Source organism: Saccopteryx leptura, chromosome 3 (genome assembly GCF_036850995.1).
Source record: "Saccopteryx leptura isolate mSacLep1 chromosome 3, mSacLep1_pri_phased_curated, whole genome shotgun sequence".
In the NCBI taxonomy this organism is placed as follows: domain Eukaryota; kingdom Metazoa; phylum Chordata; class Mammalia; order Chiroptera; family Emballonuridae; genus Saccopteryx; species Saccopteryx leptura.
In genome coordinates, this window is record NC_089505.1 from 325,957,754 (window position 1) to 325,985,354 (window position 27,601).

The following is a 27,601-nucleotide window of genomic DNA, read 5'->3' on the forward strand; positions in this document are numbered from 1 at the left end:
TTCATTTTTCACCATTTGTTATGATATTAGCTGATAGTTTGTCACATATGGCTTTTATTATGTTGAAGTTCTTTCCTTTTATAACAATTCTATTTAGTTTTTTAAATAATAACTGTAGTACTTCAGCCTGCTGGGAACTACCAGTGTTTCTTGGAAAAAAACCTACTGAAGACACAAACTTATGTCAATAGTGAGAGGGGCATGCCTGTCAATGGAGGAAAAGAAGACTGAATTTCCTTCTCCTTTAGGTTTTATTGATCAGAAGCAGAACAGAGGTAACAGGATACAAGGGAGGGAGATCAGGTGATAAGGGGAAAGAATGATTAATGGCCATTTTGCTGACATGGAGAAAGGGCTAATTTGGGTCAGTACATTCTTTTTCTTTTGTTAATTAACAAGCATGAAGGAAGGGACAATCTAAAACCTCTAAATTAATTTTCTACAGCCTGCTCACATGTATTCCTTTGTGTTTGCACAAAGGTCACTCATTCACACAGTTTCTTGTTGTTTGTATCCAAGATACATTCACTCAGGGCTTTTCAACTAAAGTTCCTCAATCCAAGTCATAGAGGGTTCAAGGTTAGATGGGTGATACCCTACATCACCCTTTCCTTTGTTTTAGTAAAGATTAACAAATAGGTAGTAGGTTAGGTGGTTGTACTGGAAGGTAAAGAACAAGCATAGAGAGAAACAAAATTTTAGGGGTTTAAAAGCATTTCTGTATTTTGTAAAAGTTCTTTAGCATGCCTGGTTAGATGTTTCAAAATGTCCTAGGTGACGGTGGGCACTCCATGAGTACTTGGGAGTGACTTAGGTGTCCTTTTCTGGGTTCATTTCTGCAGATGAATTTATTATCAGCTTCTGGATCTAGGAACCAGGTTGCTTTCTAGGGGCTGATGCCAATTTATAATGAAGCTTCACATTTCTTTTTCCTCGCTGGTATTCAAAGAGTTCCTGTTGATGACAAAATTGGAACATACCTTCACCCCCAAGTTAGTAATTGATTGGATTCTGCCTCTCAGGGCCAGCTAATATCCTGGTACAACATGAGAGGCTTAAGCTGTTGCTCTTGGCTGCAGTAAGTCCAGAGGAGAAATGTTCAAAAAATTAAGAGTAAAATAATCCTTATACTATTGTTCTTATGGAGTGAGTCTCTCCTCCTGACTTCCCCTTTTTTGTTTGTTAAGATATGTTTTTAAGGTGCAGTGAGCACATTCAATAAAAGCTTGTCCTGTTGGGTTATAAGGGATACTTGTAACATTTTTAATACTCCAGTTTTGTAAAGCCATTTGGAATATATTAGAAGTATGATAAGGGCCACTGTCTGTTTTAATTACTTCAGGGAAGCCGGGAATGGATATGGGCTCCAAGAGGTGAGAAATAGCATGATGTGCTGCTTTTCCAGTAGCAGGTGTATAGTGTGGATCATGCCCGAATGGCAATCTACACAATAAAGAAGAGTCCATAATTATTTCTTCTGCTTGTTTACATTAAATGGCTATAGTAGAGATAACCTTTATCCAGGGAGGGAGCCCTTTTGCTACTGAAATCAAGTTGCTGACTCTAATATTGTTGGTCAAATAAGTTTGTAAATATGCTATATATGTTTGCTCGCTTATAGTATGCATTGGGTGTGGGGGACAGGCTGTAAGCCAGCAAAGTCATTATAGCCTAAGGCTTAGTTTTAAAACTAAGCCTTTCTCGCCCTTTTAATACTAAGATCTTTTCAAAACAGCTTTTCCCCACACCCTTGACTGTTGCATGATATGGGTGGTGCGCTCTTATGAGAAATCTCATTTATGCCTCAGATAAGTGACTTTGTATCAGAGACTTCCTTATTTGTATACTGGCTTAAAGGTTTTGACTTCTACACTATACAATGGGGCAGACCAGGGGCTCCTCTCTCTCTGTCTCTCTGTCTCTTTCTCTCTCTCTCTTGGTTCCTGAAATTAGCATTGCATAGGAGAGGCAGTCAAGATGGTAGAGTGCTGAAGGAGAAGCCAGTTTGTGCAGAGAGGAGATGGGGAACAGAGGTGAATAAGGCTGGTGAAGTAGAAACCTTTGATTCTAGGAAACTCGGATGAGTCAGTAGCTTTGGGAGCCCTGATTGGAAAAGGAAGTGTTTTCCTGCTGTGTGTATTTCTCGCCCCCTGGGTGCGAGCTAGGATTAAATGTAATGGCCCACCAGTTCTTGGCTCTGTTGTTTCATTACCATCTGTCCGAATCAAATGCGAACCTGCATGGGCCAGGCAGCTATGATGGTGATGTGGTGACTGGCTTTACAAATATTTTATAGGTTTATGATGATCTCCATGTTCTTTATATAAACATGGTTTTAGTAATAAAAACTTGGAACCTAATGGAGACAATATCCAATCAAACCCAGAAATCTTTTAGCCACCTTGTTTTTGAAAGATGAGATTCTCTGAATTTTCAGCATTAATTAATAGCCAATTTTTAAATGGTAGACATCCCAAGTATTTCAGTAAAGGTAGAGCATTAGAGCTTGTCCTAGTGCATTAAGTATTTTATCTATAAATTGGCTTAGAGTAAAATCTCTGGAAAATTCAGCACTACTCAAACCAACTTTTAGTATCTAAGACAATAGGTGGAACTCTTTGTATATCCCTGGGGTTTTACTGTCTAACAAAACTTATAACCTTTCCAGGTGAAAGCAAAGAGGTGCCGTGAACCAGCATGGCTAGTAATTCCAGGTTCTGAGTGGGAACGACGCAGAATTAAGAAAATAGGCTTAAAGAGAAAAAAAGATAGGCTCAGGAGGACTTTTTTCAATGCAGAAGATAGCTTGTAAAAGGTGTCTCCACTCCCACACCCGCTTTATTTAAAGGCAAAGTAAAGTCATTAGCAAATCAGAGATGATTAAAACAAAGTCACATTTCTGAGGCAACCCAAAAATTCTCCCAAGTGCAGAAAACCCTCCACCCTGCATAACATCTCAACTTCACAAAACAGAGAATGAAAAGAAAACTGCCTCCAATCTTTCCGAGGGACATGGAGGATAGGACAAGCAGAAACAATCCAGCATCACAACTACATGGAGGTATGGAGAAAAACAGCCTTTACCAACTTAACCAAGCAAGTGAAGTGGGGGGTTGGGATGAGTGCAAATACTCAGTTTTATAGCCAATATGGAGAAGTGGGGGGGGGGAGGGGGGAGAATTTAATCTTTTGCTAAGCCTTGAACTACAAGAGCTTTGCTACTTGTAGTCTCCCACAAAGAGGTATCCCTGTCCTTTTATAGACATGCTCAAACAGGCATTACATGACTTTATTATTATTGGAAAATATTGGCAATCACAGGAATAGCTGGTAATAAATTATGTGGATTTGAAACTACAAAATGTCTGGGAATAACTATCTTATTTATAGCTTTAGAGATTTTGAATAAATCTATTTCACTGGAAAGCTAGAATTACAAGGGCTTGTACATAGAATTATAGATGACTTTTTAAGTAATCTAGTAAACGGTCTTAATTTCAGCTACTAGTGCAACAATTCTTAAAGGATATTGGCAAATCTTGCCAATATCTGTACTGAGAAAGGCCCAAAGTTGTACTGGAATGTCCTGCAACAAGCCTTTAGTCTCAAGATTATTTTCTTTTCATGGAAATTTCTTTAAAATTATTATTTTCCCAATTGGTGCAATATTTGATTTACTTTTAAATACATTTTAGCCTTCTGGAAGATATGTGGGCAATTATTGGTTTTAAGAAAACTTTACCCTGTTAGGTTAACTGGAGTCAGACAATATTTGGAGAGCTCTCTCTGTTTTCTCAATTTCTGAGTGTCTCTCTTCTTCTCTCTGTAGCATCTCTAGTTGCCTGTCTTCAGTGCCACTGATTTTTTCTTCTATCAGGTTTGTTCTATTAGCTAAACTTGCTACTTCAATTTTCAATTTATGTGTCAGATTCTTTATCTCTGTTTTTAAAGTTTCAATCTCCTTGGTGAGGTATACATTTTGTTCTATAATTTGTTTTCTGTGCTCATTAAGTTGCCTGTTGTCTTTTTACATCTCATTGAGTATTTTTAAAATTTCAATTTTAAATTCTCTATCATTTAACTCCAAGTTTTCCATGTGATTGAGATTTCTTTTTGGAGATTTTTAATTTTCTTTCTCAACTACTTCTCTGTCTTGTGTAGCCATGGTGTTTGATTTCTTCTTCCTTTCTGACATTAGAGAGTGTTATTGTTAAGAACTCTAACATAGAAACAGCTAAAAAATTAAAAATAAAAATAAAAATACAATGAAATATAAAACTTTCAAAGTTAAGACAAGGAGAAAAATCACAGAATAAAAGGTCAAAAGCAAACAAAAAAATGAAAAACAAAACACCACAAGAAATAAAATAAAATATATAAAATTTAAAGAAGATGAAATTCAAAAATAAAAAAAGAGAAAAAAGGAATAAGATAAAAGAAAGGGGGGAAAAAGAAAAATAAATTTTGTTTTGAGATATTTCTTTCAGGAAGTGTCATTTTATTCCAACTTTTAGTTCTGTGAAGTTCCTCTGCTGTCCACTGTTGAGAAGTAGTTGTTGCAATGATGTAAATGGGACTCTAGTTGTATTGGTGAGTGGGGCATAGTGTGAGGGCTTTATGGCTTCTGCCATGTGGCGTTGGTTTTACAGCTTCAGATTCTAGCTTTATGGCTTTAGCAATGGTATTCATAGGCTTCTGGGCTCTTATTCTTACATCTCAACAGACTTGGGAACTGGATATGGAGCACCTTTGTCCTTCAGGAGAGAGAATGACTCTGGAGAGTTAGCTGTGGGGTTTATCTCTTTCACTCTCTACCACATGGTGAGGGAGGTGGGATGTGGGAGACTGGGTGCCACACGTTAGCTTTCTCTGTCTCTGCCAAATGCAGGCTGCAGGCAGACTGTGGGAACACTGACCATGACCCTGCTTTCTGGCCACTTTGGTTTATTTCCCCCTCTGTTCCTCTATCTCACCACTTCTCCCAACAGAAGGAAACCCAGTCACTCTGAGATTCACTCTTTTTACCCTTCAGACAAATTCCGGAGAGCCAGAGCTTCTTTCCTTTCTGTAGTCCAGCAGAGAAAAAAAAAATACCAGTCACTACAGGTTTGTCTCTTCTCCTCTCCAAAGCCCACTATGAATGCATTTTATCTTTAGCCTCTCTTTTTACCTCTCCCACTGTTAGTCCTTTCAGGGCGTGGGTCTTTCAGGTATACCTACAAGCCCTATTGCAGTTCTTTTACTGCATTATAGTTGTTCAATTTGTTGAAATTTCAAGAGGAGAGATCAGTAATATCTCTCCTGCCTCTATTATTCTGACATTATCCTCTCCATATTTGAAAGATAACTTTGATGAATATAATCTTATTGACTAATAATTCATCCCTTTTAGTACTTTAAATGTTTGAGTCCTCTCTTCTGGCTTGTAGTTTCTTCTAAGAAGTCTAATAATAAACTAATAAACCTTCCTTTATATGGTCGGTTCTCTTTTTCCCTAGCTGCCTTGATTTTTGACTATTGTATTACAATGTGTCTTGGAAAAGGTCTGTTTCAATTGAGGTGTCTTGGCATACTGTTTGCTTATTGGATTTGAGGCTCTAACTTTTCTCATAGGTTTTGAAAGTTCTCATCAATTATTTGTTTGAATAGGCTCTCCATTCTCTTTTCCCTCTCTTCTTCTTCAAAATTACTCATTATTCTTATATTGTTCTCTCTGGTGAGGTTGATCAATTCTTGTAGAACTATTTTATTTTTTAAATTTATGAGTCTCTGTCTTCTTCTCTCTGTAGCATTTCTTGTTGCCTGTCTTTCATATCACTGATTCTCTGTTTTCTGTTCTATTAGCTAATCTTGCTACCTGATTTTTTAGTTCATGTACTGAGTTCTTCATCTCTGTTTTGTTCTTTTTTAAAGTTTGAGTCTTTTTTGTGAAGTGCTCATTTTGTGAATTTGCTTTTTGAGTTTATTAAATTGTCTATTAGTGTTTCCTGGCATCTCATTTAGTATTTTCAGAACTTCAGTTTTGACTTTTCTATCATTTAACTGTGAGGTTCCCATGTGATTGAGATTGTTTTCTAGAGGTTTTTCATTTTATTTCTGAACTATGTCTTTTTTGTGTGTAACTATGCTATTTGATTTCTGCTTCCTTGGTGGCATTTGAGAGTAGTATTGTTACAAACTCTAACAAAATAAACCATTTAAAACATGAAAAATAAAAATTAAAAATATAATATATAAAAATTAAAATGACAAGGAGAACAATCATAAAACACAAAGATTATAAACCAAAAAAAATAATTGAAAACATATAAAAATCTTACAAAAAATAAGAATAAAAAGTACAGAAATAAAATATAATAAAATTCAATGAAAAGTTTTCAATTGAGAATTTTTTTTCCTTTTTGTAAGTAGCACTGTATTATAAGTTTTCGCTGTGCAAAATTCCTAGACTTAATTCTGCTCGGATTTTCTCACAATCATGTAGTTGGGGTTACAGTCACATTGATGTGTGTGGTGTGTTATGAGGACTTTATGGCTAAGTAGTGGTGATCTCAGGTTTCTTGATGCTCCTCTTCACATATCAAGAGACCAGAGGACTGGACATGGAGCATTTCTGTTTTTCAAGGGAGAGAGTGGCTCTGAAAAGTTAGCTGTGGGGTCTGTACCTGCTACTCTCTGTACCCTACCAATTGAGGGAGGTGGGATCTGGGAGGCTGAGTGGGGCATACTTTGGATTTCTTGCCTAGTTTCTGTACTGAGTGAGGGCTCTAACCACACAATGGGATAAAATATTTGACAATACATCTGTTAAGGGGTTAATAGCAAAATTTATAAAGAACTTGTAAAACTTAATACCAGAAAGATAAACAATCCAATCAAAAAATAGGCAAAAGAAATGAATAGTCACTTCTCCAAAGAGGACATACAGATGGCCAATAGGTATATAAAAATGTTCAACATCATTAATCATTAGGTAAATGCAAATTAAAACCACAATGAATATCACCTCACACAAGTCAGAATGGCGCTCATTAACAAAACAACACATAATAAGTGCTGGCGAGGATGTGGAGAAAAAGGAACCCTTCTGCACTGCTGGTGGGAATGCAGACTGGTGCAGCCATTGTGGAATACAATATGGACATTCTTCAAAAAATTAAAAATGGAACTGTCTCTTAGACCCAGCCATCCCACTTTTAGGAATATATCCTAAGAACACCAAATCATTGATTCAAAAGAAGGAATGCACCCCATGTTTATGGCAGCATTGTTCACAATAGCCAAGATCTGGAAACAGCCCAAGTGCCCATCAGTGCATGATTGGATTAAAAAGCAATGCTACATATACACAATGGAATACTATGGGGCCATGAAAAAGAAGGAAATCTTATCTTTTGTGACAATATGGATGGACATTTTTTTCCCTCTACTTTTTTTGCCTTTGAGGTCAAATTCAGAATATATTTTCTATGGCCAAGGTCCATGAGCTTAGTATCTGTGTTTTCTTCTATGTAATTTCTTTTTCAGATCTTATATTTAGACTATGATTCATTTTGAATTAATTTTTGTTCAAGGGACAAACTGTAGTCAAATTTTATTCTTTTGCATGTAGTGTTTAAATTTTTTTCAGCAAAATTTATTGAAGAGATTTTTTTTCTTTTATGTGTGTTTTAGCCTCTTTCACAGATGATTATTTATTCATATATATGTGGCTTTATTTCTGTGTTCTGAATTATGTTTCATTGTTCTATATGTCTATGTTTCTGCCAATTCCATGTTGTTTTGATTATCATGGCTCTGCAGTATAATTTGAAGTCTGGCAGTGTGATAACTCTGGCTTTCTTTATTCACCCTCAGGATAGCTTTGGCTATTTAGGGTCTTTTATGATCTATACAAACCTGGTAATTTTTGTTCTATTTATTTAAAAAGTGGTATTGGAATTATAATAGACATTGCATTAACTTTGTATATTAATGGATATTTCATTAAATTTGTATATGGCTTTGAATAATATGACCATTTTAATTATGTTGATTCTTCTAATCCATGAATAGGGAATATTTTTTTATTTCATTGTGTATTTTTTAATTTCTTTCTGTAATACTTAGTAGTTTTCAGTACATAAGACCTTCATATCCTTTGTTAAGTTTATTATTAGATATTTTGTTTTATTCTTTTTATTGCTATGATAAAATAAAAATTTTAGTCTATTTTCTGAAATTTTTTTATTGGAATACAGAATAGTTGTACATTTTTTTTCCTGTATTTTTTTAAAGCCGGAAACAGGGAGAGACAGTCAGACAGACTCCCGCATGCGCCCGACCGGGATCCACCTGGCACGTCCACCAGGGGGCGACGCTCTGCCCACCAGGGGGTGATGCTCTGCCCCTCCGGGGAGTCGCTCCATTGCGACCAGAGCCACTCTAGTGCCTGGGGCAGAGGCCGAGGAGCCATCCCCAGTGCCTGGGCCATCTTTGCTCCAGTGGAGCCTTGGCTGTGGGAGGGGAAGAGAGAGACAGAGAGGAAGAAGAGGGGGAGGGGTGGAGAAGCAGATGGATGCTTCTCCTGTGTGCCCTGGCCGGGAATTGAACCCAGGACTTCTGCACGCCAGGCCGATGCTCTACCACTGAGCCAACTGGCCAGGGCCTAGTTGTACATTTTTATATATTGATTGTTGTGCAGTGCAACTTTGCTGTGTTGGTTTATTGTTTTTAATAGCTTTTTTAGTAAAATCTTTTGTTTTTTATATACAAGATCAGATTATATGCAGAAAGTGATACCATTACCTCTTCTTTCCCAATATGGATGTCTTCTATTTTTTTTCTCTTACCTGATTGCTCAGGCTAATACTTCCAGTACTATGTTGAATAAGATTGGAGAAAGTGGGCAGCCGTGTCTTGTTTTTGACTTTAGAGGAAAAGCCTTCACTTTTTCACTATTTATTATAATATTGGCTGATGGTTTGTCATATATGGCCCTCATCCTGTTGAAGTACTTTTCTTCTGTACCCATTTGCTTGGTTGTTTTAAACATAAACCAGATGACATTAGGTTATGGTTGCATAAAGGTACCTGTGATATTTCAAAAAATTGAACAGCTATAACTCAGTGAAGGAACCCCAGCTAGGCTTGCAAGCCAGCCTGAAATATCCACACACAGAATGAACTAAAGGAGAAAAAATTGAATACCATGGTTACAGAAGAAAGAGATGTAATTCAAAAAGAAAATTGAAAATCTCCAGAAGGTGATCATAACCACATGAAAAACCTGAGGTTAAACTAAAGAGAACTCCTAATTGAAATTCTAAAAATACTCAATGAAATGTGAGAATACATTACTAGACCATTTAATAAGCTCAAAAAACAAACAAACAAAAACCAGAAAAACCTAAATTAATGAAAAAAGAAGTACTTCACCAAAAAAATTGAAACTTTCAAAAATAACAAAACATAGATAACTCAATACACGAATTAAAAAAAATGTGGTAGAAAGTTTAATTAACAAACAAGTCAGATAGTGGAGAGAATCAGTGACATCAAAGACATTCAACTGGAGTTGAGATGGAAACTACAGAGAGAAGGAAAGAGCCTCACAAATTATAAAAAAATGATGGAACTCTGCAATAATTGTCAGACTCCTTTAAAAAGAACAATACAGGAATAATAGATATTTTTTCAAAAAAACCCCCCAAAATGACAAAAGTGAATGGCAGGCCAATTTAAACAAAATACTGATGAGAAATTTCTAAGCCTATGGAAAGAATTAGATTCTTAAATGCAAGAAGCAAACAGAATGCTGAGTTACCTCAACCCAAACAGACCTTATCAAAGACACAACATAATAAAATTGACAAAAATTCTTGGGAAAGAAAGAATCCTCAAAGGAGCTAAGAAAAAACAAACATGACAAATAAAGGAAGGTCCATTAGGTTATCATCAGAATTCTTTTTAGAAACTCTACAAGCCAAAAGAGAGTGGACACAAATATTCAAAGTATTGAGAGAAAAGACTTACCAGCCAAAAATGCTATACCCACCAAAGTCATCATTCAGATATGAAGGAGAAATTAAAACTTTTTCAGATACAGAAGTTGAAGAAATTTATCACCAGAAAACCCCCACTGCAGGAAATACTCAACGGAAATATTTGACCAGATACAAAGAACAAAACAAATCAAAACTACAAGTAAAAGTTCCAACAAGCTCACAATAAAAACATGGATAATCTGTGACAATAATGACAAAAAAGGAGAGAGGATAAAGTTCTGCAGTATCAAAGGATGATGAATTGCAGAAGCAACATATAGATCAAGGAGATAAAATTTAGAACCCAGAAATATAACCACGTTATATAGCCAGTTAATCTTTGACAAAGGAGCCAAAAACACATAATGGAGAAAAAAAGTATCTTCAACAAATAGTACTGAGAGCATTGGAATGCCTAGTAATAAATTTAATTCAGGAGGGAAAATACTCATAAAATGATTAGACACTCAAGGAAGAAAATGAAAAAGTTACAATTAATAAAAACATAGTTTTATTGTAATCTATAGATTCAAGGAAATTCCTATCAAAATATTAAAAGCAAAATGAGAGGAAGGAATTAAAAAAGTTATATAGAACCACAAAAAATTTTCAATGACAATAATTAATTAAAACAATGTTAAGGTAACATACTATCTGATACTCAACTATACTGCAAAGCCATAATAATTAAAACATCATGGTACTTATGAACAACTATATGACAACAAATTAGACAATCTGGTGGAAATAGATACATTTCTAGAAATATACAAAACTGAACCAGGAGAAATCAGATAATCTGAATAAACCAATTACAACTAGTGAAATTAAAGCAGCTATCAAAAAACTTTTAACAATCAAAAGTCCTGGACCAGGCGCCTTCACTGCTGAATTTTACCAATGGGCAAAAACTGCAAGAGCTTCTCTTAAGATTGGGAACAAAACAATGTACTTTCACCAGTCTTATTCAATATGATACTGGAAGTCTTAACAATAGCAATCAGAGAACAAGAAGAATTGAAAGACATACAAATGAGAGAGGAAAAGCAAAACTCTCATTATTTGTAGATGACATGATACTGTATGTAGAAAACTTTAAAGATTTCACCAAAAATCTATTTGAACTGATAAATGAATTCAGTAGAGTAGCAGGATACAAAATAAGTATACAGAAATCATTTGAAAATTTATATGCCAATAATAAATAATCAAAAATGGAAATTGAGAAAAAATTGCATTCATAATTGCTTTATAAAAAACTAGAAAGCCCGGTGGTCATACGAAATGACCGCTGTTCTAGATATTATAAATTGTAATTAAAATGATTTGTGCAAAGGTGTCTGCTAATTCAAACTGAATTACCCAGGGCAGGCTGCGAGGACGCCCCTTTGCTTACTGCCCCACGGGGTTTCCCCCTTCTACTTGCTTAATTGCTTAGAGTGCAATGAAGGAAACCACTGGCGGTACATTTCGTAAGAGCCACTGCTAGCTCAATAAATAAAGGTGATTTAAATAATAAAATGTTAATTCACATGTCAAAGATCTCTTTGTACACAACATTTCTTGTGTAGATCTTTCCATCACTTTTTACAATGTTTCCGTACTTGCAACATTGAGAAAATCCTTTCTTGCCACAGTCAAATCGATTAGTTTCTAACTTGAAGTTTAAGGACTGACAGTGTTCACATTTAATATTCATGTCACCAGAGGAATGCTCAAAAATGAAAGTTTCTCCGTTTGAAACTGTTTTAATCCTTTTTGCATTTCGGTCAGCATTACTCTGTTTTTTTTTTTTTTTTTTGCATTTCTCTCCTGTGTTTGTTCAAGGGACTCATTTTGTCGAGACAGGCTTTTTTGTCTTGCATCTGAGGCAAGCCTTGTTTCTCTGTGCTCATCAGTCTCATTTTGCCGAGAAAGATGCATTTGCTCTGCGACTGAAGCAAGCCTTGTCTTTCTCTGCTCAGTGGTTTCTTTTTGTCAAGAAAGCTGTTTTTGCGCAGCTTTAGCTCCTTTTCTCTCCTCTTCAGTGTTGCATTTTCTAGGAGGCATTCTTAAAAGAAATTATGTTAAGACGTAGTTTTTATGTAAAACAGATGATTGCCGATGCAAACAAATGTTCACCTTCCCCCTGACACGCTCAATTTGCATTCAGCCTTAAATTGTTTCAAAAGCAGATGATTGCCAATGCAAACAAATGTTCACCTTCCCCCTGACCCGCTCAATTTGCGTTCAGCCGTGGAAACTTCACCCCATTGGCTAGTACAGTTACGCAAGCAACCAGTCAGTTGTCGGCGACAAACAGACACTTAAGCCGCATATAATAAAGATAAAATACTTAGTAATAAATTTAGCCAAGGGTGTGAAAAACTTATACTTAGAAAATTAAAAAACACTGGTGAAAGAAATTGAAGAAGATATAAATAAGTGGAAGCATATACAGTATTCATGGATAGAAAGAATTAAAATCTCCATACTACTCAAAGTATTCTATAGATTCAACACAATTTTTATCAGGATACCAATGACATATTTTATAGCACTAAGACAAATGTTTGAAAACTTTATATGGATCTACTAAAGACCCTGAATAAGAACAGCAATCTTGAAAAAGAACAACCAAGTTGAATCAATAATGCTATCTGATATCCAGCTATACTACAAGGCCATGGTAATCAAAACCCTCTGATACTGGAATAAAAACAGACATAGATTAATGGAATAGAATAGGAATTTAAGAAATGAACATACACTTTTATGATATATTAATATTTGACAAACATACAATGGAATAAAAAATATATTCAAGAAATGATTTTGAAAAAACTAAACAGATATATTAAAAAAATAAAACTAGACCACCTTCTTTCACCATATACAAGAATGAACTCAAAATGGCTTAGATTAAAGTCTAATTGTTAGACTCATATACTATAAAAATTCTAGAAGAAAATATAGGCAAAAAATATTTGGATATTTTTTATAACAATTTTTTTATGACATATCACCACAGGCAAGGGAAGTAAATATATGAGACTGTACAAATGGAACTACATCAAACTAAAAAATTTTTGCATAGCAAAGTAATCATTAAAAAAATAAAAATAGAACCAGCTTAATGGGAGAACATATTCACCAATGATGCATCTGATAAGGAGTTAATATCCAAAAATGATGAAGAACTTATAAAACTTGACACTAAAGAAACAAATCATCTAGTTCAAATGGGCAAGTGACCTGAATAAACACTTCTTCAAATAAGACATATAGTTGGCCAATAGACATATGAAAAGATGCTTAAAGTCACTAATTGTCAAAGAAATCCAAATTACAACTACAAAGTGATATTACCATTCACCCTCAGAATGGGCATCATCAACCAATCTACAAATGATAAATATTTATGAGTTTATTGAGAAAAGGGAACCCTCATGCACTCTTGGTAGGAGTACAAATTGATGCCTTCTATGGAAAACAGTGTGGAGGTTCCTCAAAAAATTAAAAACGGAACTGCTTCATGACCTAGAGATTTCATTTCTGGGTATTTATTTATTTATTTTTTAATTTTTTTTTTTTACAGAGACAGAGAGTGAGTCAGAGAGAGGGATAGATAGGGATGGAGAGAGATGAGAAGCATCAATCATTAGTTTTTCATTGCGCATTGCAACACCTTAGTTGTTCATTGATTGCTTTCTCATATGTGCCTTGACTGCAGGCCTTCAGCAGACCGAGTAAGCCCTTGCTGGAGCCAGCGACCTTAGGTTCAAGCTGGTGGGCTTTTCCTCAAACCAGATGAGCCCACACTCAAGCTGGCGACTCGGGGTCTCGAACCCGGGTCCTCTGCATCCCAGTCCGATGCTCCATCCACTGCGCCACCACCTGGTCAGGCTCATTTCTGGGTATTTATCTGAAGAAACTCATAGCACTACTTGGAAAGAATATATGCATTCAATTATTGCAACCCAAGTGTCCATGAATTGAATGGTGTATAAAAAATTGTTGTACATAGATACAATAGAATATTATTCAACTGTAAAAAATTATAAAATCTTACCATTTGCAACAACATGGATGGATCATGTATTATGCTCAGTAAAATGTCTGAGCATATAGACAAATAATATATGTTTTTAGTTATATGTGAAATATAAAGAACAAAATACATAAACAAATGAAAAAGAAACCAGCTCATTAAAACAGAGCAGACTGGTGGCTGCCGGAGGGAGAGAGTTTTGGGAGACTAGGTGAAAGAGGTAAAGGGACTAAGAAGTATAAATTGGTAGTTTCAAAATAGTCATGGGGATGTAAATCATAGGGGTTATATGATTAATATTGCAATAACTATGTATGGTGTCAGTTGGTACTGGAAATATTGAAAGAAACAATATGTAAAATATATTATTGTTTAACCACTAAGTTGTACATCTGGAACCAGTGCAAAATAAAATTGAATGTAAAAAGTAAGAAAAATATAAATAAAAAGTACACTCAAATAAAAATAAAAAAATATTTTTTGACCTGAACAGGCAGTTGTGCAGTGGATGGAGCATCAGTCTGGGATGCTGAGAACCTAGGTTCAAAACCCGGAAGTCACAGGCTCATGAGCATGGGCTCATCTGGCTTGAGTGCAGGCCCATCAGCTTGAGTGCAAGGTTGCCGGCTTGAGCGTGGGATCATAGATATGATCCTGTGGTTGCTGGCTTGAACTCAAAGGTTGCTGGCTTCAGTCTAAGATTGCTGACTTGAGCAAGGAGTCATTTGCTGTCAAGGCACATATGAAAAAGCAATCAATGAACAATTAGGATGCCACAACACAGAATTGCTGCATCTCATCTCTTTTCTTGTCTGTCCCTCTCATATACACTCTTGTCACATCTATGCTGTGTTTTTCAAATGTGCATTTTAGGCAAAACAAACTCCTTTCCCTTATTTCTTTTTTAATCTGGCTAATTTCTGTATATTGTTTTTTAAGGAGGACTCTGCTGACCACTAACACATCTAGAAGAAACATATATGCCAGGTGCTCCTTTTATGTTTATAACATCGTACTGCACTAATTTGTTGCTTTAATTTGCAATTTATAGTCTGGACTGTTAGCACTATAAATACTGAGCTTATCTAAATTGTTTACCTTTGTAGACTTAGAATCAAGCATAATGCTCAGCATAAAGTATGTAGCAATAAACAAATAAATAAAATATTGAATGACTGAGAACAATAGTAATATTTTATGTTAAGTCAAATATCTGATTTTAGTTAAATACCAGTACTTAACTCATTTATGTGTGACTTGTACATGTGTACATTTGATTTTGGGGTTTGAAGAAGAATGGTGGGATTCAAGTGAGTCTATGAAGTTCCCTCACTACACTTAACAATAAATCTACATGTAATTAACCAGTTTTGACATTGAAGTGTCTGGGAAGAAGTCATGTATAGTGTTCTTGTATATAAAGAAGCAAACCCTGAGTTGATGGAAGCATCAAGTGCAAAGTAGTTTTGTATATTTAAATGAATATCATCCCACAACATTAACATATTTTTGTAAAACATCACTAAATTCATTTGGGTCTAGATGTTATATTTTGGGTGACCCTAAATTTTCTTTGTATTTTTTCTCATCACTGCAGACCTACACATATGTCTTCAAAAACATCAAGTCTGTTCGACTGGAAGCAGTGATCTTATCCTTGCTGAGCATTGTGATACTTGTTCTGGTTAAAGAGTTAAATGAACAGTTTAAAAAGAAAATTAAAATTGTTCTTCCTGTCGATTTAGTTTTGGTAAGTATAAAATCAACAATTAGCATTCTGTCCTACAATGTTTGCCAATTGTTGGGGTAACCTGTGGAGGTTTACTATTTTGTTTACATAATCCACAGCTATTCTTGTCTTTCATTAAAACATATCTAGTTTTCTTGGTTATATTAATGTAAGAATAAGAATCATTTTGAGTCAATTATTTTTAAAAAGAGACATTTTCAATTAATAGAGCATTTCTCATATTCTTGTAATTTTTTACATAAATAAAAATAATATATAGTTAAAGATCTTGAATAAGAAGGCATTTCTAAGGGTGAGGCTCAAAAGATTTCTGTTGTAATCCTCTCCAAAGCAATAAAGAGTGAAATCACACTCCACATTTTGTTAACATAGAATCTTTATAGTATATGCAGGCATATTATCAATTGACAAATATCCATTAATTATTTGTAAACTTATTAACACTTTTTTACTAACTTAATTTTGCTTTAATTAAAGGTTACCTATAATTTGACTGGCCAGGGCAGTTCCTCTATGATATGTTTTAATTGTTGTTGTAAAAAATTATACTTTGTTCCTAATGTTTATGGCAGAAGGTTTTAGTTTTAGTATTTTTAATGGTCTTTTGGTTATACATGTATATGACAAGTAGTATATAAATAATTTAATTTACTGAAATATTCTTTGATACTACTAAAATGGTCTAGGTTGATGTAAATATTAATGTTAGCAGATTAAAAACTCAGAAAGATATGCCTCATTTCTGTAAAACTAATTATAGATGGACTCTTTCCATAGCTGTTTTATTCCATATTTAGGATAAGTTGTAGAGATACATGTAATATATGTTATCTATATAATGTGTATGAATCTACTCCAAATAAACCATAAAAATAGAGGGTATTATAATTATTGGTAGTTTTGACATCAACAACTGTGAAACATTTTATTTTATTTCAAAGTCCTGTGGATATTGAGAAATTCTTATTATATCTTAGAAAGGTTTATTACATAAATTTTATAAATCCAAAAATTAAAAATAACCTTAGGGAAGAAGACCCTTGTACTAGTAATAAAACAGCTGCTGATTCAAAGCAAAGATAGTAAGAATTATCTTCATTTAAAAAATGAAAGATAATCCTTATACACTGGTGTTTCTAGTATGTGCAAGACCCAAAGCAAATGAGGGCCAACTATTTAACAGTTATACTTCAAAATATTAAATAAGGATGGCAGAGTAATGGCATGAGAGATACTCCTATCTTTCCCCTTAAAAATTTCAATAAATTGAATAACTATAGCATAGTGAAGCAACCCCAGCTGGGATGGCAGACTTACCTGAAAGATCTGCACTCCAGATGGACTAAAAGTGGGAAGGATTGAAAAAGAGGTAGAAGACAAATCACAATAGCAGGTGGCTCTAGAAAGAGAAGAGGCTCAGACTCTCCAGGTTTTTGCCTGCAGAAGTTCCAGAAAGGAGAGAAGCCTGAATTGTTTGGGTTATTCTCGGCCAGGGCTACAGAGAGGGGAGGAACCCAGAATGACTGGGTATCCTTCTGTGTGGAGGAGCAGTGAGTTTGAGGGGCAGAATGGTAGATACTAAAACAAAGCGGTGGCAGAACAGAGGGTCACAGCCAGTGTTCTCACATTCAGCTGTCAGCCTGCATGCAGCACAGACCCTTGGCAAAAAAACCAAAGTATGGCCACTGAGACTCCTAGATTTGATCTCTCTCATCTCGCAGGGTACAAAGAGTTGCAGAGACAGACCCTAAAGCTAACACTCCAGAGCTAGTCTTTTACTGAAAACAGAGGTGAGTCTGGTACCCTGGGCTGGAAGGAGCAACTGGAACCAGAGATCACTATTGCTAAAGCTGTAAAGCCATAAAGCCCTCAAAACAGGCTCTATCCACCAATGAAATCTCAACCCTGCTTATACCATTGAGAAATCAACATCTCAGTGGAGGTCAGCCAAGAAATTTTATAGAGCTAAAATTTGTACTACAGCACCACCTACTGGAGCAAAACAGAACTACCTCTCACAAATGAAATATATTTATTTTTTTCTTTCTTTTTCACTTTTGAATTTTATTTTATTTTATTTTATATTTTTATGCTTATATTTTATGTGGGTGTATTGTCATTTTTATTATTTATTTGTTTTTCTTTTTTAATAGTCATTATTTTTAAAAGTTAATATATTACATTTTATTTTTTCACTTTTATTTTTTATTTTTAGTTGAATATTTGTTAGAGTTTTAACCATACTGCTCTCATACTGCCAACAAGGAAGGAGAATTTGAATACCATGGCTACACAAGAAAGAAACATAGTTCATAAAAAAATAAAAAATATCTAGAAAGTAAGCTCAATTATATGGAAACATTAAAGTTAAATGACAAAGAATTCAAAATTAAAGTTCTGAAAATAGTCACTGAGATTCAAGACAACACTAATAGACAATTTAATGAGCTAAAAAAACCAGAATTGATGAACAAAATGGATACTACACCAAGGAGATTGAAACTTTAAGAAATAACAAAACAAAGATAAAGAACTCAATACATAAACTGAAAAATTAGGTAGCAAGTTTTTCTAACAGAACAGGTCAAATAGAGGAGAAAATTAGTGACATCAAAGACAGGCAACTAGAAATGCTACATAGAGAAGAAGAGAGAGAGTCATGAACTAAAAAATAAATAAAAGAACTTGGCAAGGTTTGTCTGACTCCATCAGAGTGAGCACTATTTGAATAATGGATATAGCAGGAGAAGAGAGGGAGCAAGGAATGTAGAGCCTATTCAAACAAATAATAGATGAGGACTTCCCAAACCTATGGAAAGAATTAGATCCAAAAATCCAATAAGCAAACAGAGCACTGAGTTACCTCAACCCAAAAAGACCTTTTCCAAGACACATAGTAATAAAATTGTCAAAAATAAATTACAAGGGGCGACCGAGCCGATTTAGGCTGCTCAGCTCGGCTTTGGTGTCCCCACCACCATGGCCAGTCAGTTGCAGGGCATCCAGCAGCTGCTGCAGGCTGAGAAGCAGGCCGCCAAGAAGGTGTCCGAGGCCCGGAAGCGAAAGAACCAGAGACTGAAAAAGGCCAAAGAAGAGGCTCAGGCTGAAATTGAACAGTACCGCCTGCAGAGGGAGAAGGAGTTCAAGGCTAAGGAAGCTGCAGCTCTGGGATCCCATGGCAGTTGCAGCACTGAAGTGGAGAAGGAAACTCAGGAGAAGATGACCATCCTCCAGACTTACTTCCAGCAGAACAGGGATGAAGTCCTGGAAAACCTCTTGGCCTTTGTCTGCAACATCCGGCCAGAAATCCATGAAAACTATCGCATAAATGGATAGGGAAGAACAAAGAAGCACCTGTTCCATGGATTGGCCTTTAAGATGCCTCCATGGATAGGAAGCTTCTGCAAAGCTTGAGTTACATTCCTGAGAAAGGCATTAAATTATTCTCTATGTTAAATAGTAGGTCTTTTTACTTTGTGAAGAACAGCAAATCTAGTTACTTTGTACAAACTTAGACCTTATCCAAAGATTTCATCTTTTTACCTCTTACTAGATATTTAATGGGTATATATTGTCTGTTTTTCTATGCCTTTTAGCTCAAGCAACGTATATATTGACTTTTTCTTTCTTAAGTGTAGTAAGAAACACTTTTTTTTTTTTAAAGAAAGAAAAGGATTAAATGTACTTGTTTTCCCTAAAGCTTTCTTGAAGGTCAGGGGCTTTCTCTATGAAAAAGTAGTAAATAGTTGTTTGTAACCTCTGTAAAGCAGCAGCCAGCCTTACAATAGTCCTTTCTGACTAAAGGTTAGAACAGTGAATGCTAGTGTAATTGTTTGGGCTGCTTTTACTATCTCTTGCTCAAAATTACTAGATGATAGAATTCAAGAACTTGTTACATGTTATTACTTGGTGTACTGATAATCATTTAAAAGTAAAGACTGTTTGTCATGCAAAAAAAATAAATTACAAAGAATGAATCCTCAAAGCAGCTAAGAAAAAAAGAATATAACATATAAAGGAAGGCCTATTGGATTATCATCAGACTTCTTAGCAGAAATTCTACAAGGCAAAAAAGAGTGGACTCAAACATTTAAAGCACTGAAAGAGAAAAATTATCAGCCAAGAATATTATCCATCCAAACTATCCTTCAAATACGAAGAAGAAATAAAAATTTTTGCAGATATACAAAAGCCAAGGAAGTTTATCACCAGAAAATGACCCTTGCAGGAAATACTCAAGGGGGTTATTTGACCAGATAAAAAGAACAAAATAAATCAAAACTACAAGTTAAAGTTTCAAGTTCACAATAAAAACAAGACTAATCTCTGACAACGATAACATAAAAAGGGAGAAGATAAATATCTGTGATAACTTGGGAGAATGAAGTGAAGAAGCACTCATGATATAGAGGATTTGGTACCTATCCTTCTCAAAGTCTTCCAAAAAATAGAATAAGAAGTAATACTCCCTAACACATTTTATGAGGCCAACATAATCCTAATACCAAAATCTGGCAAAGAGATCACACACACAAAATGAAAACTAGAGAACAATATCTCTAATGAGTACAGATGCAAATATCCTCTACAAAATACTAGTAAAGTAAATACAACAAAACATTAAAAATAATACATCATGCCTGACCAGGTGGTGGCACAGTGGATAGAGCACTGGACTGGGATGCGGAGGACCCAGGTTTGAGACCTTGAGGTCACCAGCTTGAGTGCAGGCTCATCTGGTTTGAGCAAAGCTCACCAGCTTGGACCCAAGGTCACTGGCTTGAGCAAGGGGTTACTCAGTCTGCTGTAGCCCTATAGTCAAGGCACATATGAGTAAGCAATTAATGAACAACTAAGGCTTCGCAACAAAAAACTGATGATTGTTGCTTCTCATCTCTCTCCGTTCCTGTCTGTCTGTCCCTATCTATCCCTCTCTCTGACTCTGTCTCTGTAAAATAAAAAAAAAATCACAATCAAGTGGGATTCGATCCAAAAGCACAAAGATGGTTCATCATATGTTAATCAATCAATGTAATACACATCAACAAAACAAAGAACAAAAATTATATGACCTTATCAATAGGGTCATATAAATCAATATACAAAAGTTGACAACTTTCTTATACGCCAACATTGAAACTTTAGAAAATAAACTTAAAAAACATTTTCTTTTTGCTATTGCAGAAAAAATATAAGAAACCCAGGAATAAATATAACAAAAGATGTGAAAGACTTACATACTGAAAACCACAAAGCATTATTGAAAGAAATGGGAAAAACAATGAATTTGAAAAATATTCCATATTCATGGATTAGAAAAATCAATATAAATGACCACATTACCCAAATTAATATAAATATTTAATGTAATTTCAATTAAAATCCAATGTCATTTTTAAAGAACTAGAACAAAAATTTATCAGATTTGTATGGAACAATAAAAAAGACCCAAATAGTCAAAGCAATCCTAAAAGGAAGAAAGAGGTATTAAGCTACCTGACTTTAAATTATATTACAGAGCCACAATAGACATACAGACCAGAGGAAGAGAACTGAGAGCCCAGAAATAAAATCACATATATTGATATATGAACAAATAATCTTTCACAAAAGAGTTCAAAACACACAATGTAGAAGAGAAACTTTCTCCAATAAATTGTGTTGAAAAATTGAAAAGCCACATGCAAAAAAATAAAACTTGATTATAGTTTGTCCCTCTGCACAAAATTAATTCAAAATGGATAAAAGACAGATATAAGATCTAAAACAATAACTCACATAAGAGAAAACATAAGTACTAAACTTATGGAACTTGGATGTAGAAAAAAATTTATGAATTTGACCCCAAAGGCAAGGGAAGTAAAGGCAACAATAATGAATGAGACTATATAAAACTAAGAAGCTTCTGCACAGCAAAAAACTGACAACAAAACAAAAAGCCAACCCAATAGGAGATGATATTTATAAACAACAGCTCTGATAAAGGGTTACTATGCAAAATATATAAAGAACTCACAAAACTTAGCAACAAACAAGCAAACAATCCAATTAAAAGATGGGGAGAGTACCTAAGCAGACACTTCTTACAAGAAGACAAACAAATGGCCAAAGACCTACAAAAAGATGCTCATCTTCACTAGTTATTAGAGAAATACAAATCAAAACTCCAATGAGATACCAGCTCATATCTATTAGATTAGCTATTATCAACAAGACAGGTAATAACAAGTGTTGGAGAGAGGCAGTGGAGAAAAAGGGACACTTATTCACTGCTGGTGGGAATGCAAATTAGTACGGCCATTGTGGAAGAAATTATGGTGGTTTCTCAAAAGATTAAGACTTGAACTACCATATGACCCAGAAATTTCTCTACGGGGTATCTACCCCAAAAGCTCAAAAAGTTTGCTATATATAGAAACATGCACCTCCAGATTCATTGCAGCATTATTCACAATGTCCAAGACATGAAATCAACCAAATTGTCCTTCAACAGAGGATCGAATAGAGAAGATATGGTACATATATGCAATGGAATACTACCCAACCATAAGAAGTAATGACAATAGTATCATTTATGACAAAATGGATGGGCCTTGAGAACATTATCCTGAGTGAAATTATTACATCAGAAAAAGCTAAAACCCATATGATTTCACTCTTAGGTGGAATATAAAGCTGAGTCTCATGGACATAGATAAAAGTGAAGTGGTACCAGTGGGAGCAGTATGTGGGGGAGGTGGGTTGGTGAGGGACATAAAGAGGAACAAGTAAGTATGCAGTAACAAAGAGTGCTTTGACTTTGGGTGATGGGTACACAACGCAATCAACAGTTCAAATGCTATAAAGATGTTTAACTAAAACTTATGTACTCTAATTGATCAATGAATTCTTCTGCTCCTTTTAGTTCTAACAGAATTAGGAAGCTTGGGGACAGCCATCTCTGGCCTTACCCTTCTTACTCCAGCTCTTCCCTACCTTCAGGAGGATTCATATATATATATACTTCAGAGAATATTATTGTAAGAAAGTATTGTCACATGTGCTTAATCTTAATTATGTTTATATATTAATTCTCTCAAAGTGGGACTGCTGAGGCATAGGATAGAACATTTCAAAGGATTAAGCTAGATTTTATAAGAACAACAAAAGATTTTATCAAATAACACTCATGGATATATAGGAGTATAGTTTGATTCAATCAAATGGATACAAGATCTAAAGGCAGTGATAGTCTTATAAACACATATATTATTGAAATTATACTAAAGACAGACCAGTGAATTGATTGATAAGGGAATTTTAATTCTGTAAAGAAATATAATAAAGAAGACCAAAATTGTCTGAAAAACCAATTCAGTGGCTTCAGTAGTTTAACTTCAATATTGTTTGTGTGTATTGAACATTGTATTTGCTTTCATTTTCAATATTCAGTATCTTGTAGGTGTAGTGTATTTCTTTTACAGTTGACAATATTTTCTGATCTGATATGGATACTTGTATTTCATGAAAAATATTAGCAATTAAATTTATTAATTGGTATAAGAATTTTTAATGTTAAATTTTAAGTTATTAATAACAAATTTTTATAAAATTTTTGGTGTGACATTGGTTAATAAAACCATACAAGTTTCAAGTGTACAAGTCAATAAAACATTCTCTACACACTCCATTATGTGCCCATTGCCCCAAGCAAAGTCTTTTTCTGTCCTCCTTGATTTTTAAATTACTACTATCCTATTTAAAAAACACTATTATCACAATATTTATAAATTTTAACAGTATGATTTGTAAAGTTTTGTTAGCTTTGTAAAAACCTTTTAAGGGTGTTTTGTTTTTTAAAATCTATTTCATGTTTTGAAAACCTCTACAAATTCAGTTAAATATTACCAAAGAGAACAAAAAAGATGAAAAGAAAACCTTACAGAATAATATTAATGAACATTAATTATTAAATATCCTTTATTTTGCTAGTGTGATTTTATTACTATTTTTTTTTGGTCATGAATATGGTAAATTTTTACTTTAGGTAGATAATCAGTGTATCACTTTTTAACAAAAAATGTAGCATATAAACAATTCAAAACTGCTACCAAAGTGGAATTCCATAACCATGTGGAATTTTCAGCATTTATAAGATCATTAGAATGATAGTAAGGGACTGTGAAAATAGATGAAAAACACGAGGGTGGCGTGGGTGGTAAAACAAATGTTAATTTGAGTTCTCAATATACATTTAAAGATGATTGTGAATACTGACAGAGAACATGTGACCTTGCTTATCATATTCTATGTCATCTATCATATATCATAGAACAGTTTGTAAGGCACCTGAGATTCTAGAAAGCATATTTTCTTCAAGAAATAGTAAAAATTCAAAATTTAAAAATACTGTAAGAGATTATAAATCCTTTTTGTTACTAATCTATATTAGGAATATCAATGCAAAGTGTTAACGTTGGATTGTGTTATCTGTACACACACACACCTATAATCTGTGTTTTGCTCTCCTGCAAAATTAGATATAATTGGGTTGACATAGGGTAGAATATTTTTACAAATACTGTAATGCCATTTAATTTTTGAGACTGCAAATTAAGTGTTGTCAAATGTCAGATATATTTTTTGAATTTTAAAATTTCTTAATTTTAAAAAATTGTACAACTGCTATATTGCTTTTGACAATCACAGAAAACATGAACAATGTTTACTTTTAAACAGAATTTTTTAAAAAGGTGTTTAAAGGATACTACTAATGTTTTTTTTTATCTCTTTTCAAATGAAACCACACAGATTATTGCTGCATCATTTGTTTGTTATCATACCAATATGGAAAACACATATGGATTAGAAGTAGTTGGTCATATTCCAAAAGGGTAATGTGGTCTTTTTATTTTTCATTTTTGTGTTTGTATGTTCGTTTGTTTTTGATGAGAGAAGGGAGTGGAAGTAGGTGGTATCAATTTATTTCTTTCAAAGAACCTGTAAGGGACAAAATTTTCATTAATTTTTATTCTTAGGTGATAAAAACAAGTAATTAACATGTAAAGAAAATCTAACTTCTTAGAATATTTTCATATTTGATAATTTACAACATTGCTTCAAGTAAAAAATTTGGTAATTCTTTACAAAAATATATATATATATTTAAAATGAGAGGCAGTGGATTTCAAAATTGGAGTGATGCTTTAAGATTTAGTCTTCACCATTCCACTTACATGTTCTTATCGCTATTCTTATTTCACTTAAAACATAGTAAATGTACACAGGATATTCTGAAATAGCAAACCCATAGGCCTGCGTAGATAATGGTGAGGGAAAAGATAGAGTGGAGGAGAAGGCATCGTTTCCTTATCATCTTAAAGTTTTCCTCTGAACACTAAAAGGAAGGTTATCAAGAAGTGTTCACTCTTAAAAGTAAAAGGTTGTTTCAAATACAGCATGATAGAAAACAAAGGCATCTTCAGAAAAAGGGGATGTCTTCTGAGTTATTTCCTTTTAAAGAACTATACACATCAATATTTATAAATTGGGCCAAAGTTAGTTTGTTGTTCTTTATATTTTTATATTCTAGTCCCAAATTTTGATTTTTAACTACATCAAAATAGAGGAACCAAGGAAAAATTTCCAGAGATTAAAAAGATAATTTTTAAAAATCCTTTCTTCAACCTTTATGCAGTTATAGGTTAATGATGATTATCTGAGTCAATTTGGTTTTTCTGAAAAGTTATTTACTTTTCCATCTTCAAAAGTTAATTTATTTTTTTCTTTTTAGGTTAGTTTATTATTATTAATCATTAGGCAAGCTTAATTTTTATGAAACAAAAGTTCTTATACTTTTGAAATGGTAGTACATTTGTATAGCCTATTTCCCAACCTGTAAATGATACAAGCCACTTTGTTTTGGGGGGTAAACTTTAGCAAGTAGTTAAAGAAATTATTCCTATCCTTCATCTACTCTAATTTTCCCTTACAAGGGGTCCTCAGATTACAACACAGTTCCATTTCTACGACAGTGACATGACCCAAATTTTGGTGTAGGTTGAAACACACCCTAGCCTAACAACGGAACACTTGTGCATTTAACAGTTCAGAATGGCATAAGTAAGCATACCGGGAGACACCAACTCCCTCACTCAAATGCTGCATTATTATGTATTCTTCCACTGCATGCAAACAAACTAATTTGCCCACATAGTCCTTAAGTACAATGCTAGCAGCATAAGATGAAACATTTATGTTTCAATTTTTTTAAGTTTTTATGGGAGTGAGCATTGTAAACTTGAAACATTGTATGTCGAGACTGTTGTAATCTGAGGATCCCCTGTATTTTGAGTAAACTTTGCAGACCCAGAATTTTAAGAAATCAACAAAAGAGCATGGCATTGAAATTAGATGAAGCTGAGATTCAATCTTTACTATTATTCATTCTGTAGTTTAGATACATTTATGTAACCTTCCTCAAAATGGTTTGTTTTTCATAAAGTTAATATGAAAAGGCTGAGAATGCTACTTATATACTAGATATTAAATTAACAAGCATTCCCTTACCTTTTGACTCAGATGGATTTTCTATTGAGGAGAGGTGGATCTTCCAAACCATCATCAGGAATAAATAAATGATAATACTTTGTTTGACATAAGTGGTTTTCAAAAGACCAGAAGAAAAATGGTCAGATATTAGTTGAAAATAATTTTTAAATAGTTCTTTAAAACTAAGAAACAATTAACTATGGTTTTATATTTTGCAACAAAGGGTAGATGGAGCCTTTATACATATTTTTCTTATGTGATGCATAGTTAAGTGTGCTATGAAAGAATAGAGTTAAAAATAATTAATCACCCTCCTTCTCATGAGCATGCCAACACCTTTCTTCTATTTCAGGTGTGCAACTCCTAAGTTCTAGGTGTCCCCACAAGACTTTCAACTAGGGGTGTAATGAGTAATGGCAGCTGCTCTTGGGCTAACCACTTGAACCTGTCTTCAAGGCCAAAACAGCTCCACTAAGTTCTTTCCTGTTGGTTCTTCTAAGTTCTTACTCGTTTCACTGTAACCAGCTTCAATAAATGTACTCTCAAAAAGATAAATAAAGATTATGAACTCAATAGCAAATGTAATTAATGATTAACTCAAGAATTGTAGTTCACAGTAAACTAGTATTCTCATACAACACTATAGTGTTAAAGGCAGGGGACATAGTCTCTAATACCAGCCAAATAAATATTTGGAAAATTCAAATGAAAGAATGCTCCAGATGTGCTTTTGCTCTGAAACAGAAAATTTTTGTTGAGTCAGAGTTTCTGTGGTGAACCTGGATGTGAATGACAGGTACATGGAGCTGTCCCTGTGGTATTCCTTTCAATCTTGCTTTCTGTTAAATAATGTTGAAAACAAAGGTCTTCTAAGGGCAAGGCTGCTTGGTTTTCTCATGGATATTTTAGTTAGTCTGTGTAAACTTCAGAATTATTATCATAGTTGAAGTCATTGCAAGTTGTTACAGAAATTACTTGAAAGTCAGTAACTTCACTATGATATTTCTTTTCACAGAATTCCTTCACCTAAAACTCCCTCAATGAGTGTGCTTTCTGCAGTAATCACAGAGTCTTTTGGAGTGGCGCTTGTAGGCTATGTGGCCTCCTTGGCTCTAGCTCAAGATTCTGCCAAAAAATTCAAATATTCAATTGATGACAACCAGGTGGAGTATGTCCCTAAATCTCTCCCCAGTAATTGTATCATTTTGCTGTGTGCTTCCAGATCCTGATAATGTTGAACTTCTAAACAATATAACTTTTTTTTTT

General features: G+C 34.2%; 1 protein-coding gene and 1 pseudogene across 1 annotated transcript in view; both read left to right on the forward strand.

Annotated features, from left to right (window-relative positions):
- Positions 1-27,601, forward strand: part of SLC26A7 (solute carrier family 26 member 7) — a 228,662-nt gene that overhangs the window by 71,814 nt on the left and 129,247 nt on the right. The window contains exons 5-7 of the mRNA XM_066372472.1: positions 15,653-15,805; positions 24,596-24,678; positions 27,351-27,498. Coding sequence (XP_066228569.1) covers positions 15,653-15,805; positions 24,596-24,678; positions 27,351-27,498 — 384 coding nt within the window. The remainder of the gene's footprint in view (positions 1-15,652; positions 15,806-24,595; positions 24,679-27,350; positions 27,499-27,601) is intronic.
- LOC136398031 (V-type proton ATPase subunit G 1 pseudogene) lies at positions 18,738-19,262 on the forward strand (annotated as a pseudogene).